This window comes from Phyllostomus discolor, chromosome X (assembly GCF_004126475.2).
Source record: "Phyllostomus discolor isolate MPI-MPIP mPhyDis1 chromosome X, mPhyDis1.pri.v3, whole genome shotgun sequence".
Taxonomy (NCBI): domain Eukaryota; kingdom Metazoa; phylum Chordata; class Mammalia; order Chiroptera; family Phyllostomidae; genus Phyllostomus; species Phyllostomus discolor.
Window position 1 is genome coordinate 3,819,295 of NC_050198.1, and position 18,088 is coordinate 3,837,382.

An 18,088-nucleotide genomic window follows, 5' to 3' on the forward strand; every position below is an offset into this window, starting at 1 on the left:
TATATATGGGTGTAATGATTACATAATCCCGTGTATAATGCGCACAAAATCGTGGATGTGCATTATATACAGCAAAATACGGTAATTCATACCCTCTCTTTTCTCTTATTTGTGGATCATTTACACTAGGAAATTCAATTATCTCAGAAATAAAGGAAAATGAAGTCATTTATAAGTAAATAATATTGTTTTACTCTGTTGAATGAGAAGCAAACTCTAAAGGCTTAGGTTTTGTTCTTTAATTATAAAAATCTACCAATAGTCCAATTAGAAGAAAAGTATTATATCATTGAACCTTATCTACAAATTTAATATAGCCTGAATATTAGAGAAATGACCAATTTGGAGGAGATTCTACTTAAAAGCAGGCTAGATTAGTCAGCATCTACTTTCAAACCTTATTGTCGAATTTCTAAACACATCACTTGTGGTTTGAAAATTCTTTGCAACTCCTTTCATCGAAAAGTGGCAGTTAATTCTCTCCTACAGTTAGGGCTGGTCATTACGAAGTGCTTCTAGCCAACAGAATGTGGCAGAAATGAGTGTGTGACTTCTCAGATTGGGTCATAGAGCACTATGGCTTCCTTGTCGACCTCTTCCTTGGACCACCTGCACTGGGGAAAGCCACCTGCCATATCATTAACACCCTCCAGAAACCCCATGAAGATGGGCACAGGGCAAGGAAGTATAGCTTCCTGCCTAAAGACAGCGAGGGGCACTGAGGAGTTTTGCCAACAGCCATGTGAGTGAGCCTTCTTGGGGTCAGCTCCTCCAGCCCCAATCACGCCTTTAGTTAACTCAGCCCCTTAGAGAGATCTTGCACAAGAACTACTCAGCTAAGCTGCTCCCAAATTCCTGATTCTCAGAAATTTTGAAATTAATGTTTGTGGCTTTAAGCTGCTAAATTTGGGAGTAATTTGTTATGCAGCAACAGACAAATACATTCCCTTATGGCATTTTTTTAAAGATTTTATTTATTTATTTTTAGAGAGGGAAGGGAGGGAGAAAGAGAGAGAGAAACATCAGTGTGTGGTTGCTGGGGGCCATGGCCTGCAACCCAAGCATGTGTCCTGACTGGCAATCGAACCTGCGATGCCTGGTTCGCAGCCTGTGCTCAATCCCCTGAGCTATACCAGCCAGGGCAAATTGATGGTATTGTTTTTGAGAATTTCATGAAATCTATGACCTGAAGTAACTGGAGATATTGTATCATAATACAAAGTAGCAGATGTCACTGGCCAGTAATTGTCAGGCAGTTAATGTCAAAGATACTGGAACAAACAGGTAGGTACCTCAAAGGTGTAGCTTTCACTTATAAAACTACCTACTACTTTAAAGGAAATAAACATGTTAGTTATATTACATCAAAATGTATGAATAATAATTTCTGTATTTCAATTTTCCCACAGATGTATCAGGTGTCTTAGAAGATCTCCAAAAAAAGGAAAAGCATAAAATGATATATTCCAAGATAAAGATCTAAGAACACATTGCCTTTCACTACCTACTCAAAAACTTCATCAGATTTCATAATTCTAAAAAAAAAACTGTGCAGAAAGGATTTTGTTATCTTAATATTAAATGTCACACACGCTCTCACTCATATCCAAGTGTGATAGGAGTAAGGAGACTCTCATAGCTAAAAGGTCAGTAGAATCTCCCCGTTTACTAAACTTCAGTGGCACCCTGATCAAGTCGTGACTTGGGTTATCAGGCCTCTTACATTTGGTTCCTTTAATGCGATATATCACCAAGTTCCTTCACTTCGAAAACCCTCTATCTTCAAACTTTCTGTTCAATTCCCACTACAGTAGTTCAGGGTTTCATCTCTCAGGCTGTGGTAAGAACTCCTTAACGGGTCTTCCTTATACTAGTCTCTCCCTGCTGCAACATATCAATTGATTCACGCTATCTCAGTCATTGTTCTAAAACACAAGCTTTACCTGGTCACTGCCTCCTAGTTGAAAAACCTTGCAGGCACACCCACACCCTTCTCAAGAGATCCATGGGATCTTTGTACTGTGTCAAATGATAGATACTAAACATTGTTTTGAACATATGAATGACGCAGAGATAAAATGTTGCAAACCACTGTTATAAAGTTTAGTATGGTATTCAAATCCCTGCATAATCTTAAACCAACATTCTTTTAGGCTGAGCTCTAAGCAAAAAAACAAACTTACTGCCGTGGGTTTAGAATCAGGCAGATTTAAAAACATAAATGACTGTTATATAAAAGGTCATTATTTAAATGACCTTTTTAAATATTATTGCAGAAACATCCATATTTTCAATGTTATTTAAATGGGCCACTTTCAGAGTTAAAAATGAGAAGCTACTAATATATTAATGGAGATAAATTATTTCTTCAAACTTTCACATGAGTATATCTATTTTATGTTACACTAATGAACATCTGTTTTAAGAGTAAAATTTAGCATACATTCATAAAATAAACCTTTAAACAACATATGGCATAAGTGGGGATTTTCTTTAGATAGAAATAATCTGAAAACAAGTGAAACGAAGGTTCAATTTAGAGGTTCTTAAATCAATGTAAACAAGTCCTGATTAATCAAACCCTGATTATTAGGGCACCAGGCTTACTATTCTAGCCTATTGGTCATTTGACTTTTGGGTTAGTACCCTTAAAACAATGGCTGTAGAAAAAAAAATAGGTTAACTCAAGCCAGTTAAATTTTACCTCCTGCTGCACCGATTGCAGGGCAGAAGATTTGGAAAGAGATTATTTATAAAATAGTATGTAATTAGTACGAGTATTTCCTGTCCTATATTACCTTATGTCAAAGTCAACAGGATATATTTTATATATAAAATGTGTGAGTGTACTAGAAAAACAATACATGATAATATAAATGTAATAAGTTGGCAACAAAAATACCATCCTCATCTCCTCTTCTCCAGCAGCTTCCTAAGCAAATATACATTGCTGCCTTTAAATGCTACTAAATTCATCTGGGCTCTGTGAATTTCCAAATTCTTTAAATTACTGTCCCACCGGTTCAGGAGGATCCAAAAAGCACCACATGATCTGGGTAGGAAATCTAAAAAGTGTCTATGAAACCATATCAGTTGCAAGCAATACAAAGTATCTTTGGAAAAAAGTTGAGTTAAAACAACTAAAAACCTCACCTAGTAATATTAAACATCATCTTATGAGCATAATATTTTTTCCAACATACAGGACATTGTTACCTAAGCAAATCAACTTGGCTACAGAACAGGTCCACTGTGAAAACATTTTCCTACCTATATGCCTCGAAGTCATTTGTTCAGGCCTCCCCAAAATCAATCTCCCGTTTTCCTTTCCCAACAATACCTAGTGCACCTGAAATGCAGGTGACTGTGTGGGGGAATGGTGATCCACTAACAGAGTTAGGCAAGATTAAGTTAAAGAAGGATTTCTATGGCATATTAAGCACGCCTAAATTTCTCTAAGCAATGATAAACAACTGAAAGATTTAAAATACAGAAATCAGTGTATACTTATAAATTACAAAGATCCTGGTGAGAACGTTGAAGACAGTCACCAGGTGAGATTGGAGGGAGACCCATCAATTAAAGAGATAGTTATGAGTACTTAATTAAGGGGAGAGGTGACTTTGGAAAGCAATATGGCAATAAATGAAAATGTATATAACCAACAATTTCATTTCTAGATAAAAACCAAGAGAAATAATTCTACATAATTCACAAAGACACTGCTCTAGAATGTTTACTGTGCTGTTATGTGTAATATAAAAAAATAGTAAAAACTTCAATGACCAATAGTGGAATGAATACAGATGGAATATCATACCATAATGAAAAGAAATGAATTAAATGTAATGTATATCACCATGGCTAGAATTTAAAAATAAAATGAGAAAAATTACGTTGCAGAAAAATGTATATGGCAGTACATTATTTATCTAAAAACACATAAAACAGCATTATTTATTTTCTGTTTACCTACAAGGGCTACTTTCTGAGTGCTTTTTCTGTACCAACACTATTGGACTTTGGAGTAACTCATTTATTTATTCCTCACAACATCCTCATGCCAGAGGCACTGTTTTCCATTCTACAGATGGGGAAATAGGCATGAAGTTGAAGAATCTTCTCAAAGGCCTACAGATAGACAGTGACAGAGTGAGGATCCAGGCAGCCTGGTCCAAAATCAAAATCAAAATCAAAGCAAAGCTGTAAAGATTGATCCCACATTCCTGACTATTTATTCTGGAGAAAGGGATGGCTTTCAGGGTAGGGGAATGGCGCAAGAGGAAGACGTCAGGCATACGTCAGAGATATTGCAGGTTCAGTTCCACACCGCAGTAAGAAAGCAACTATTGCAACAAAGTGAGTCACAATAGTTTTGCTGGTGGAGGGTCTTGCCTTCAATTTGCAAAAACGCAACACCTGTGAGGCACAATAAAGTGAAGTGCAATAAAACGAGCTGTGCCTGTATCTGAAATGTTATTAAAAATGTAGCCAAATAATTTTTAAACAATGTGTTGATTTTCTTCTCTATAAAAACGTATATAAAAGAAGCCTGGGTGAAAGATGCTGAGGTGTCAACCATGGTTGACTATGGACGGTGGAAACAGGGGTACTGTCCATTCTTCTTGTAACGCCTTTGTATTTTCAGTATCTTTCAATTTTTAAAAAAGCCAGTATCATTGAATGGGAAACGATTTCCTTTCCATTTTTTCACCAGCAACCATAAAATGTGCTCCAGTAACTTATGAGTCTATGTTTCTCAACTTTGGCACTTACTGACATTCTGCGCTGGCTAACTTGTCGAGGGTTTCCTGTGCATTGCAGGATTTAGCAGTACCCCTGGCTTCTACCCACCAGATGCCAGTAGCAGACACTCGTAAGTGTCTCCTGGAAGGCAAAATTCCACCCACCCGCCCACCCCCACTTTGAGAATAATCAGCTTAATAAACTAAAACGAGTTGCATGTCTTAACTTTATATAACTGTTGGAGTTTAAAGATTTCAGAGATACATTCCTCATTAAGTATCTCACATTCCAAGTGGATAAGATGTTGCAAGGGGTGAAGAAAGTTTCAAGTTGAAATATCCCCGAATATACCAAGCACTTAAAATCTAGTTATCGTTTCATAGCATGATGCACACCCATATAGCATAATGGACACTTATAGAGCCCGGGACGGCCGCTTCCTCCTCACTCTCCCTCAATGCCAGGACAAGGAAAGCAACTCCAGTCCCACCGCCCCTCCAGGAAGGTTGGGTAAGGGAAACTCGCCGGCCCTACCTCCGGGCGCTGCGACCCGCATCCCGCAGTTGCCAGGTCCCGGAGGCTCCAAACCTCCCGCCCGCGCGCTGCATCCTGGGAGGGCTGGGCTGGAGGCTGCAACAAACTCTGAAAAGGTGGAGCCGGCCAGGCGGGCGGAGAAGGTTGCAGACGGAGGCTAAGGAGGCGGGTCCTCCGGGAACTTCTTCAAAGCTAATGGCAGGCGGAGCTTGCTGGGGCGGAGCTCCGCGGGGGGAAGCGGCTTCTATCAGAGGCTGGCGGGGGTGGACCCGCAGTGCAGGGGACGCAAGGGCGTGGCGAGAACAAGAAGCCAATGGCAAGCCAGGTCTAGAGCCTGGTCCCGCCTCCAGGCTCTTGCGGCTGTATTTGATTGGGCAGATTGGCTACACCTCCACCCGCCTTCCGGTGTCACGCGACCGCCTCCGCCTCCCACCCTTCCCTGTCTACAGCCGGGCTGGCCTGGCCGATGAGGATAAATTGGGACGGCGGTCGGGGAAGTGAGGAGTCTGACTGCCGTCAGGTCTGCGTCCGCGACCATGGCCGAGGTGAGACGCTGATCGCTCCGCACCGCTGGCGGCCCTCTCCCCGACCCGGAATCCTCCTCTAAGGCGGGGGGAGGAGGGGGCGTTCCCAGGTGCAGGTGAACTGAGCGGAGGAGAAGCGGGATGGTGCGCTTGCTGTCTAAGCGTCTGTTTTCTCCCTTCCAGTGTCAAGCTCAGAATAAAGCCAAGCTCATCTCTGAGACCCGACGGAGGTTCGAAGCTGAGTATGTGACAGGTGGGTACCGCGTTCTTGGTGTTAAGGCAGGTGTGCACTGACTGCCCCCAACTTTGCTGGAGTGTTTGCGGGCGTCTCCGGGAAGGTTTAGGGACCATTTCGACCCCCACAGGGAAGGTGCCCTGCCCGTTTCCAAGGTGTTCTTCTCTGTTACATGGCATGCACACTGCTCCAATAGGCAGGTAATGCGTCCATTGCTCGCTAAAGGGTTCATGTAAGTTGGAAATCAGTGTCCCTAGCTTCTAGAGTTTATGAAAGTTGCAGGACACTTTCCAGGCGCACGGCACTGGTGACACTGTCCAGTCCAGGGTTCCTCTGCTGACATTGCACCAGCAGCAATCGCAAGGATGAACCTGGAAACTGCTGTAATACTTATTCACGTGTACTGAACTGGGGATCCAAATTCCTTGGATACTTTGCCTAATTCCACGTCATACAACCCAGCATGATACCCACTGAGTAGGCCTTCCAGTGCTGGAACAAGTTTTCATCTTTTGGTCTCACACTGCCCCCAGCAAAGTACCTGCGAGTCCAGAATTGATTTATTGCTTGAACATTCTGTGTCCATATGTCACGGATACTTGAGTTGTCCAGTATTTTTAACTGATGAGTTAATCCTTGTAATTTCTAAAAACATGCAGGATAATTTATTATAAGTATAATATAAATTCTAATGCTAATCTGACACTTGATAGCTTCATTGTCTTTTCTCTTTCCATTGCTGCGAAATGCAAATAACTAGGTTTGGAGGATTAAATGAAAAAGCCTGTATCAAACTGTCTAGCATGGGTTTAGCATATAGTAGTCTCTCAAGGAATATTTTGATTAAATAGTCGTTTTGGTTACTATGAAAGGAGCTAAGCTTTCCCATCTTGACTTTAGTGCTAAGGAGAGGTTCCCAGCAACTTTACACTGCCCTAGATTATGTCAGTTGATGACTTAGAACAAATAAGGAAATCTGTTAAAAAAAAAATCCTGGTCAGTAAATCTTTTCATCCCTCCCTGCCAATTTTCTTCACGTCTTAAACTATGCATCAGAGAGTTGTAAAAGCACTTGATTCCCTTTTAGTCCAGAGATCTCATTTCTAATAATATAGCTGGTTCCAATAAACAAAGAATTCTAAAATTTCTTTCCATAGAAAATTTGTGACTCTTACAGCTACATGGTTTCTAATGTTTTAAGAAGTAACCCAGAACTCAACCTAATGAACTCGTGTCCCCCCAGTAGTCATTTATTTATGCCCAAGAGAGGAAGCAGAATATAGTCGTAGAAGTGTAGCAGTAGGTCAGTGCTCTGGTCAGAGCACATGGTCAGGGCGCATACTTGAGATGGTTCTCTCACATCAGTATTTCTCTGTTTTTTCTCTTCCCCCCCCCCACCCTCCCACCGCTTCCTCTCTAAAATAAACAAAAATATCTTCAGGTAAGGATTTTTAACAAATCTCTAGCCCTGGCTGGTGTGGCTTAGTGAATTGAGTGCCAGCCTGCTATCTGGAGGGTTGTCGGTTTGATTCCTGGTTGAGGCACATGCTTGGGTTGCGGCAGGGTCCCCTGTGGGGGGAGCATGCGAGTAGCGGCCACTCATTAATGTTTTCTCCCCCACCCTTCCCTTCTTCTGTATCTAAAAATAAACTTTAAAAAAAGTCTCTGGTGTTACTGGCTAGGCCAGGGCTGGTGCTCCAGTCTTCTGAACTTCACTGTGGTAATCTTCTGGCAACATCGTCCTGTTGAATTAGATCCTATCACTCCCCAGCTTGAAGCCCTTCAACACCTTCCTACTTGGTTTGGAATAAAAATCCCAGTTCTGTATGGTGGCCTACAGTGTGAGGCCATGCATGCCCTAGTTCTTGCCCAGCCCTCCATCCTCCTCTGTTCCTGCTCTGTTTGCTTAGTACAGATTTCACCACTGCCTGCTGTAGGAAATGTATTCCATATTGCAATCCAGTACTCGTGTACACACAACACTGGAGCAAAAGTTTGTTAAAGAAACTTTCTCTGAAAACCTAAGACTCCCTGATGCAATGCCCCACAAAATTGTTATCACAACCTACAAACATGACCCACTGATTAAAAAAACGTAACCAGCCACACTGCCTCTTTTATTTTGTTCAAATAAACTGAGTCTGTTTCTATCTGGGGACCTTTCCACTTCTCTCTGCCTAGAAGGCTCTTGCCCAGGTAGTATGCATGGCTAGATCCTTTTCTTTTACATCTTGGTTTAAATGTATCTGAGAGGCCTTTGATGATTATTAAATAACCTCCCTGTCTTGTTTATTTTGTCTCCTTTGCAGGTGTTACTGTAACCTGTAATTATCTCATTTCACTTGTTTGCCTGCTTATTGTTCATTCCCTACAGCAGAGTGTGTATAGTCTGGGGCAACCTGTGGGCATTGGGGGCAAGGTCAGACTCGCCTCTGTATACCTAGCACATTTCTCAATCCATCCTTGGTGAATGAATGAATATAGCATTGCTTAAATATATACATAGGGAAATTAGTCAATGTCAGTGTTAAGATCTGCCCTGTCTTCACTCCCCCACCAAAATCTGGCAAAGAGCAGCCCTCACAATATGTCTGATAAAGACAGCGTTATTTCTAAGCAAAGCCCTGTATGGCATTAAATACAGGGTTTGTCCTTAAATACACACACTTGGGTATGTATGAATGCACGTGAGTGGGTTATCTGCATAGCCTTTGTAAATATTAATTAATTTCAATACTTGCGCCCTGGCTACCGTGGTTCAGTGGGTTGAACCTTAGCCTACAAACCGAAGAGTCAGGGTTCGATTCCTGGTCAGGGCAGATGCCTGGGTTGTGGGCCAGGTCCCCGGTTAGGGGTGTGCAGGTGGCAGCCGATTGATGTTTCTCTCACACAATGATGTTTCTCTTCCTCTCTTTCTCCCACCTGTCCCCTCTCTAAAAATAAAATATATATTTTTTTTAATTTGAAGACTTGCATGCAAAGGGAAGATAAAAACTTTTCAAGACTTTGGTCAAGTTTCAGCTATTTCCTGAAATATAGCATCAAGTGATTAAAGAGTTTTGGATTTGCCTATGTTCTCCTTTTCGAGTTTACTTTTTAGAAATTAACTTAGGTGTTCAGAACATCCACTTTCCCTTTTTTCCTTTCATTTCAGTCTTTCTATTGTCATTTCAGAAGAGGCCTAAGGCAGACTTAAGCAAAGTCAAAGTCTTCCTAAAGGAAAATATTATTTGCAAATGTATCAGTTTAAGCATTGGCTGTATTCCAGAAACTCTTTGGAGGTAGATTCTTGGGAATTCCAAGGACATCTTTGTCTCCATAGAAATTAAATTACCAGTTAAGATAGATTTGTAGCTGGCAAAAAGAACAAAACACAAGTCCATTATTTTATTCATTATTAGTGATCCTTTTTTTTCTCATTGTTTCTGTGAGAAATTCCACGCTGAGTCAAGTCAGTAACATTTCCTGTTCTCTGTTCCTTCTTCTTGTGGACAAAGCAAGAAACTAATCCCTGTGACAATCATTTATTCGGTTCCTCAAATGCTCAGTATGTCCTTAATTCTGAAACAGTGCGTCGATATTCGAGAAACAGCTGAAGAAGGATAGAGCCCCTTCCTGAGCTACTAGAATCCAGTAGGGGCGCTGAAACAGAGCTAACAGCTAAAGACAAATTGTAGTAGGAGTGCTACAATCGTTTCTGTAAGAGTCAAACACAAGGACAAATCGTGTCTGGTTGGGGTGGCTGAGTTAGACAAAATTTCACAGAAACAGTGGTGTTTCTCATGGACTTTGGAAGATGGGGGCACTCGGCCCAGGCGGATCCAATGGTGTGAGCTAAGAGGCTGAAGCGAGAGGGCGGTATGGGGACATGTTCTGGAAGCCACAGAAGTCGTCCCCCCCAGGAGCCTGGGGACAGTAAGCACACCGCGCCATGAGCAGTGGCAGGCCCTGTAGTGCAGAGGGCCTTGGGCACCCATGTGGTGTGTTTGTGCTTGAGTGAGTTTAGAGACCTGTTCAGGGGGTTGTGGGCTTATTTAGTTCAGGTCGGGTTTTCTGACTTTACAAGTACGTGAATTCATTTCAATGAATTTGGATACTACCCAAAATGTCAGAGGAATCCCCCACGAGCTTATCATCCAGAGATAGCTCTGCTACCAGGGGATGCATTTTCCCCTGACATTTTTGATTCATTAAAAAAAATAGTTAAAAACCATTCTGTATGTAATTTCTTGCTGCTTTTTTTAACTGACATCTTATTTCCGCATATTTGTAAAGGAAGCAACATTTTACTTTGCTGTTAATATTCAGTTCTATAAATTAATTTTCTTATTCTTCATCTTAAATACTCCCTTTTTAGACACTCAGATTCCAGTTTTTTGTTAATACAATTTTTTGTACAGTAGTTCAGGTTATTTACTTAAGATTCCTCTCTGAAAGTAGAATTACTGGCTTTAATAGTGTATTTTTAAGATACTTCACTTTCCTCCCTAGAAGTTGCAGCAAGATTCATTCCCACCAGACAGTTAAAAAAGTGTTCATTTCACCATACTCTTACCCATGTTTAGTTTCATCATTTCTTAACTGATGGTTCTATTTTAGTTTGCATTGCATTTGATTACTAGTGAGATTAAACTTCGTAAGTTTACATCCATTTGTAGTTTCATTTTTTTTACTAGTATGTCTTTGTAATAGGTTTGGGGTTTTCTTTATGTCAATTACACTTTTTTTTTAATTGAAAAGGAATTACCCATTCCCTTGTGGTTTCTTCCATTGCTGTTAAGTTAAATCATTTTCTCATCCAATAACTTTTTCTTGACCTTTTACTTTTTGCTTTGTCTTGGCTTATTATTCTTGAAATTTTGAAATATCTTATATGTACAAAATGTATACAGCATGAATAAAATAAACATTCATGTACTCACCACTCAGCCAGAGAAATAAAACTTCCTATGTGCCCCCTTCCCAGGAAACTACTTGTTCTGCATTTGGTCTTACTCATTCTCTCGCTTTTCATTAGCTTTACCACCTAGAATGTATCCCTCACTGGTACTTTAGTAACTTGACCTCTTTGTAAACTTTAAAGGCTGAATATATTTGTCCACGGCTTGCTTGTGTAGCTCAGGAGTCATTCCTCTTGTCTAATGTAACTATACTGTAATTTATTCCTTTTTCTAGCTGCGTAGTAGTTCACAGAATGAATATCTTTATAATGGATTTGGGGTTATTTTTAGGTTTTACTGTTACGTACAATGCTGCTCTAAGCATTCTTATGCTTATGTGGTGCTTACACTTTCTCTAAGGCAGTGGTTTTCTCAAAGTTGGTCCAGAAACTGCAGTTCTCTAAGACCATTTCAAGGTGTTTGAGAGGGCAAAACTGTTTTCATAACAACACTAAAATGTCACTTTCCTGTTTCACTGTCTCTTCTCACTGTCATTCTCTCACAAGCAGCCAGCGGTGTTTCCCAGACGTTACAGGGCAGGCAATGACACCATTGCTCCGACAGCGAATAGAGTGAGGGCTTCTGTGTCCTCGTGTGTAACATTGTTCTCCATGTTAACACCTAATAGAGTAACGGCCAATAAATAGAACCCACATGAACAAGAAAGCTCTTCGGGGCCCTCAGTTAGTTTGAAGAGTGGGAAAGGAACCCTGAGACCTAAACGTTTGAGAACTGCTGCTGTGGGGTTGAGACCCAACTCTGAAATGGGTGGCTCATAGAATGGGTGTGTTCAACTTGAGTAGGGAGTGCCCACTATTCCCCAAAGTGATTGTACCAGTTTTCGTTTTCACCAGCAGTATTTGAGTGTCCTTGTTTTTCCACGCCCTAAAGTTTGTCATTGTTAGTTTTTTTGCACGTTTGATGGAGATGTTGGACTATCTCATTGTGGTTTTAATTTGCATTTCTTTGACTACTAGTCAGACTGAGCACCTCGGTATCTCTGTGGGCCATTTGGTTTCCACTTCTGTGGAAGTCACTTCTTTTTGGTGCTTTTTGGCTCTTTTTGGTGCTTTGTTCATCCATACAAATTACCGAATCAGCTTATCATGTTTCTGGGGGGTAAAAACTTTTGTTGGGCTATTGAATGGAATTGTGTTAAATCAAAAGGCCATTTGTGGGAGGCTTGATGTCATCATGGTTGAGTCTTCCAATCCAAGAACCTGGTATAACTTTCTATCTGCTAGAGTCTTTCTTGTTGAGAGATTTTATAATTTTCCCTATAAAGGTGAACACATTTTTTGTCAAATTTATCCTAGATAGTTTGCATGCTTTTTCATTTTTTCATTTTTGAAAATATTTTATTTTTGTTGTGTAAGTGGTAAGAATTTATTTTCTAAATGGTTGCTCCTGGTTTATAGAAAGTGCATTCGACTTTTTACATTAAAATTGAATTCAGAAACCTTATCAACTCATATTAATGTTGATTATTTCTTTCTAGATGAGCTTGGGATTTCTGCATGTACAATAATATCACCTTGAACTAATGGCAGTTTTCTTTCTAACTGTCCAATTCTTACATCTTTAAATGCTTGTGTTTTCCACTGGCTGGAACCTGTAGTGTTGAGTCAAAGCAGTGATACAAGCGTACTTGTTTTATTCCTGGTCTTAGAAAGAGAGCACTGAACACGTCACCATGGAAGTCTCTGTAGAAATCCTTCAGCAAAATGAAGACGTCTCCTTCTATTCCTGGTTTGCTAGTTTGGGTTTTGGTTTGTTGTTTTCTTTTGTTCCCATCTTGACTCATGGTTGAGTTTTCCAGAATGCATTTGTTCATCTATTGGACACATTAATTGCATCTCATCAGATGTTCACTTGGTGTTTTTCTTTTAATGCTATGGCAGACTATATTAATTAGGGTTTTAAAATATATTGTTGGATTAACTAATATTTTATTTAGGAGGTTTGAATCTGTATAAATTGGCGTGTAATTTTCCTTTCTATACTTTGTGCATTTTAAAAATATATATCTTTTTATTATTATTAGAGAGGGGGGAAGGGAAGGAGAGGGAGAGAAACATCAGTGTGTGGTTGCCTCTCTTGCACCCCTCCCTGGGGACCTGGTCCACAACCCAGGCATGTGCTCTGACTGGGAATTGAACCAGCGACCCTTTGGTTCATAAGCTGGCACTCAATCTACTGAGCCACACCAGCCGGGGCTTTTTTGTGCATTTCTCACATCAAGATTGTGCAGTTTTCATGAGATGGGAGGTAAAACATTACAAAACTTGCATTGTTCAAAAGGAGAATAGAGATATTAACTATATATGTTGTCATTGAAGTGTGAATATTTAAAACTAGGGTACACAATTAAATATTTCATTTCCAGGCCGGTGGAGGCATGAAAAGGGGGGTAAAGGAAATATCATCTCTCCTGCAGGAGCAGGAAAGGAGGAAACAGGTAGCCTAGTAACTAGAAAGCACACAGTAGAACAGCAGAAATAATCTAACTTTATTAATAGTTGCTACCAATATAAACAAATACATGCTTGTTATCAGAGTAAAGTGTTTAAATCTTAATTGCATGCTGCCTATACTAGACTAACCTAAAGTAAATTAATGTAAAAAGGCTGAAAATCAAGAGATGGAAAACAGTGTATAAACAAATATTAACCAAAGTAATCCTGTATAATCTCTACTTTCATTACACAAAATATTATTTATGGTAAAAAAACAATACACATGAAAAGGGATACTACTAGTGATGAAAGTAACCGTATAAAGGTGTAACAATTAGGAACCAACAACATAAAAAGTATCTAACAATACAGCCCCAAAATACTTAAAGCTAAAGCTCCCAGAATTATAAAGGAAACGCAGAAAATCCACAAACATATTAAATGATTTTAACAAACCTCTTTCAGGAATAGAAGAAAGCAAGAAATCCTTAAGATGTTGGATTTTAACACCACAGGGAACAAAGTTGATAATATTTATGTAATGTGTGTGTGTGAGTGTATAAACTCTTCTACCCAGCAAACAGAGAATATATTTCCTTGAATATGTATTCTGCTCTTGGAGCTTTTGCAAACATTCACTACACATTAAGTCATAAAGGAAGTCTCAGAAATTCCAAAACAGCTAGATCATACAGACCATGCTCTCGCACCGTTAAGCAACTGTATTAAAGGTCACAATAAACAGGTACTTAACAAATCAAGTGTTAGGGAACTGAAATGACAGAACTCTAAATAACCTATAGGTTAACAACTTACTGGCAACGCGTGTGATTCTTACTTCTGCGAAATAACCTGTGGGCTAACGAGGATATCACAGTGGAAATTACAAAATACTTAAAACTGAGCGACAACAAAATGTCTGACAAGCATTCACTAGAAAACAAGGCCCAAATAAAAATCAGCTAAAGATTCGAATCAAAAAGCTACAAAGTGAGCACAAGGTAATACAGAGAAAGTAGAAGGAAGGAGATAAGAGCAGATATTCATGGTATAGGGGAAAAAGGTAGTAGGTACAAACTGGGTCTGTTTGTTTTTGTTTTTTTTTTACGTGCCCCAGGCATGAAACAGCTCAGGCCACCAACACTGGCATCAAGCTAGGATGAAAAAAGGACTCTAGTCTAATTTGCCCGGGGTTGTGAGCTGGTTTTTCTAAAGGACTAGTAAAATAAACAAACCTAGGATGACTGATTAAGAAGAAAGGGAGAAGGCAAAGACATACATTAGGAACAAAAGCAAGATATACTATATATACAGGTGACAGAGAGGTTTAACCTCCTAAGAATGATATAATGACCAGCTTTATCACATTAAGTTAATAAACTTAGATTAAATGTAGAACTTTTTTGGAGAAGAGAAGGATCACCTAAAATTGTCTCTGAGAGGTTAAAAACCTACACAGACCGGTGACTGTTAAATTCGGTTGTTCTCATAGATCTCTACGACTCTCCCCACCCTGCCGCCGTGTACTCTCACACTGACCCGGAGGTGCAAGCAGTGTTGTAGTCCCAGGAATGCAAAGATGATTCACAATGAGAAAATGCAGCAGAGGGATCTAACACATTAGCCTAATGCTTCTCAGTGAGATTTTTGAATATGTACAGTTCAACAGTCAAAACTATAAGAAGATAAACCTTGACGAGTATCGTATGTTGTGCCTCTTCACTCCCTCCTCTTTTTAGGTAACCATATTCGCTTCTTTTTTCTATATTTGTTTAAGCCAGTACAAACATAGTATATTCCTTAATAAAATTAAACAAGGGAAAATGTTTGTTTAGATAGAAAGCACACTGGCTGTAATTCGCTGTTATAAAAACCAAACAAACAAAACTCAACAAACCTGGAAAACTTTCTCAACTCTATGTGTATCTTCTATAAACATACAGTCAAGGTCATGTTTAATTGTGAAACTTCAAAGTAATTCCCATAAAGTCAAGAGAAAAGGTATTGATCTCCACTATTTTGTCACTGTACAGTATATACAATGAGTAGTTACCAATATGGCAAGAAACATAATAAGTATGAGATTTACCATTCTACCATTACTGTCTCACGATGAGACAGGACAGTGAGAAGCTAGGGAAATTCCTTGGTGAGTAGAATAGGGAAACTGAGGCAGAGGGCTGAACACAATGTCCCAGGAGTTTGCAGCCAGGTACAGATGGTCACCGGGGAGGTGGGGGGGGGGGGGCCCAGTGCCTCGCCAGGGCAAAACTGGGAAAACAAGGACCTTGCCCCCAAGCTAAACTCTTCTTCCCTAACCTTTCCTCCCTGGAGATAAAATCTAGGAATCCCTTTCAGCTCCAGGCCCACAAATGCAGCAAAACCAGGTTGGCAACACCAGAACCAAATGCAGTGACTAAAGACCCCCCCCCCCCCACCGCAACTGAACCATCAGTGGAGACGGTGACCCTGAAAGGACACACATGGAGGACTGATGAACGTTCTGCTGAAACCTCCCCTAAGATTGCCGCCTGCAAGAGAGAGAAAAATGCCTCCAGAGAAAGACCCAGCACGCATGTGCTCCCCATTTTGGGAGCAGCCGCGCCATTTCCTTTCCCTTCTCCCATTTCTTCCTCCTAACCTCGAAGGCAGTAGGCAGCTGGCAGCTTGTCCCAGGCTAACACCCTAAAGCTGGCTCGAAAGTCCCCTTTTCTCTGACATCCCAGTGAACTCAGGCAGCCCAGCCTAGGCTCTCCTTGTTGCTTCTCCTATGCTAGGCCCTTCCTTGTTTCCCTGTCCTCAGCTTTAGTAAATGTATCCTCATAGCGACCTGCACTCACGTTATGTGAAATCTTTCCGTCACCAAGTCAAGAACCCACACAGCTGGCCCTTGGTGGACCCGCTCAGAGCCAGGCCCCTGCCTGGAAACGACGATCGCTACACAGAAATCTCTAAGCTGCATAGTAATCTAACAGGAGAAATGTACAACTTTGTCTTTGATGGAGAAAATTATAAAATGTTATTGAAGAACATTGAACGAAGACCTGAATATATCAGCGGAGAGATGTGTCACCTGAGCTATACCTTCACACGTCCAGCGTATGAATCCAGCCCTCGAAGGATAGGAGCTGAAGCAGAAAGTCATCTTCCTTCTCTGCACCGAAGTCAGCCAAGTCCTGACTGTGTACAGCCCTAGAGCTAAAAATGTTTTGTGGGTTTTTTTGTGTATTTTTAAAGGGTTGCTAAAAGCAACAACAAAAAAGGAAGAATCAGCGACAGAGGCCGTATGTAGCCTTTGAAGCCCAGGATATTTATGTATTTACCATCTGGCCCTTTACAGAAACGTTTGCCACCCCCTGCAGTAGACGGGTGGTCCTCAAAGTGTGATCCCTGTACCAACAGCCGCATCAGCATTCTGTAGGAACTTGTTACAGATGCAGATTCTGGAATCCCACTCATGAATTTGCTAACTGTGGGGCCCAGTAATCCCAGTTTTGACAAGCCCTTCCCATGAGTCTGATACTTGATGCTTTTTGAGAATCACGGCTATAGGCCAATGGCTCAGTCCCATCATAAAATATCACCTGCTTCTCAGTCTCTGTCTGAGATTCAGGGTACTTGTGGCCCGCCAACAGGATGCCCTTAAGGGAATATTTTGTTTGTTTTTTTTTATTAAAGATTTTTATTTATTTATTTTTAGAGAGGGAAGGGAGGGAGGGAGGGAGAGAGAGAGAGAGAAACATCAATGTGCGGTTGCTGGGGGTCATGGCCTGCAACCCAGGCATGTGCCCTGGCTGGGAATCGAACCTGGGACACTTTGGTTTGCAGCTCGCGCTCAATCCACTGAGCTACGCCAGCTGGGCGGAAGAATATTTTGTTAATTAGGCACCTGATTGCTCCCACTCCCTCCCATTGTTGACATATACACAGTCCAGCCAAAAAAGGAAGAAAAGAGTTCATAAAAGTCCCATCCTGGAGAGAAATTAGTCCTGCATTCTTAGCCCCAGGATTGGTCCAGGGTAGTTATCAGTCAGAGGTCAGGCGGTTTGGATGGTGGGTGCCAGGGGGTCCAGCAGATGGCCACCAGGAGGTCTGGTCCTGCCTGGTGGTCTGGATATGTGAATCCTTCAAAGGATAATCAGAGGGACTGGAAAGTTCACATTTAAGTTCCCAGACTAGTTAAAACAAGAATAAAATAATTCCCTCATGCCTCCACCTACTGGATTTTCGTCATTTAGCAGCTTGAGTGCAGTGACTCCATTTTATTTCTGCGTTCTGTTCCTCAAAGCTACTCTCTTCCTGATCTCTACCTGTGCTTTAACCATTGTGAGGTAAAGTCCTTCAAAGGGATGCCCTGAGTAGGTACATAGGGGTGGTGTGTGTGTGCACGTGTGTGTTTTGATGTTTTCAGGTAACTCGTGAGCGTACATCTTTAGCTTCTTTCTGTAACATCCGGACTCACCAAAGGCCTCGTTTTCTGAAAACTTCCTGGCACTTGAGGGTTCAGTTGCCGGGGCCTGTGTTTGGAAGCAGCAAATTTTTCGTCATAAGGAGGTATTGTCACACTTGGCCTTGTGGTCCCAGGCAGGGTTCCTTACCTTGGGTGTTCGGAGCACTTTCTGTTCTTCCTCTCTTCCCCAGGTCCTCCCCTCA

General features: G+C 41.0%; 1 protein-coding gene across 2 annotated transcripts in view; it reads left to right on the forward strand.

Annotated features, from left to right (window-relative positions):
* Nucleotides 1–5,647: 5,647 nt before the first annotated feature.
* The window catches only part of MOSPD2 (motile sperm domain containing 2), a 41,381-nt gene continuing 28,940 nt past the window's right edge, over nt 5,648–18,088 (forward strand). Inside the window, exons 1-2 of one of the 2 annotated variants that reach the window (XM_028522611.2) lie at nt 5,648–5,825; nt 5,988–6,057. In XM_028522611.2, coding sequence (XP_028378412.1) covers nt 5,817–5,825; nt 5,988–6,057 — 79 coding nt within the window. In that variant the 5' untranslated portion in view covers nt 5,648–5,816. The remainder of the gene's footprint in view (nt 5,826–5,987; nt 6,058–18,088) is intronic. The other variant, XM_036017104.1, reaches the window with a different exon arrangement.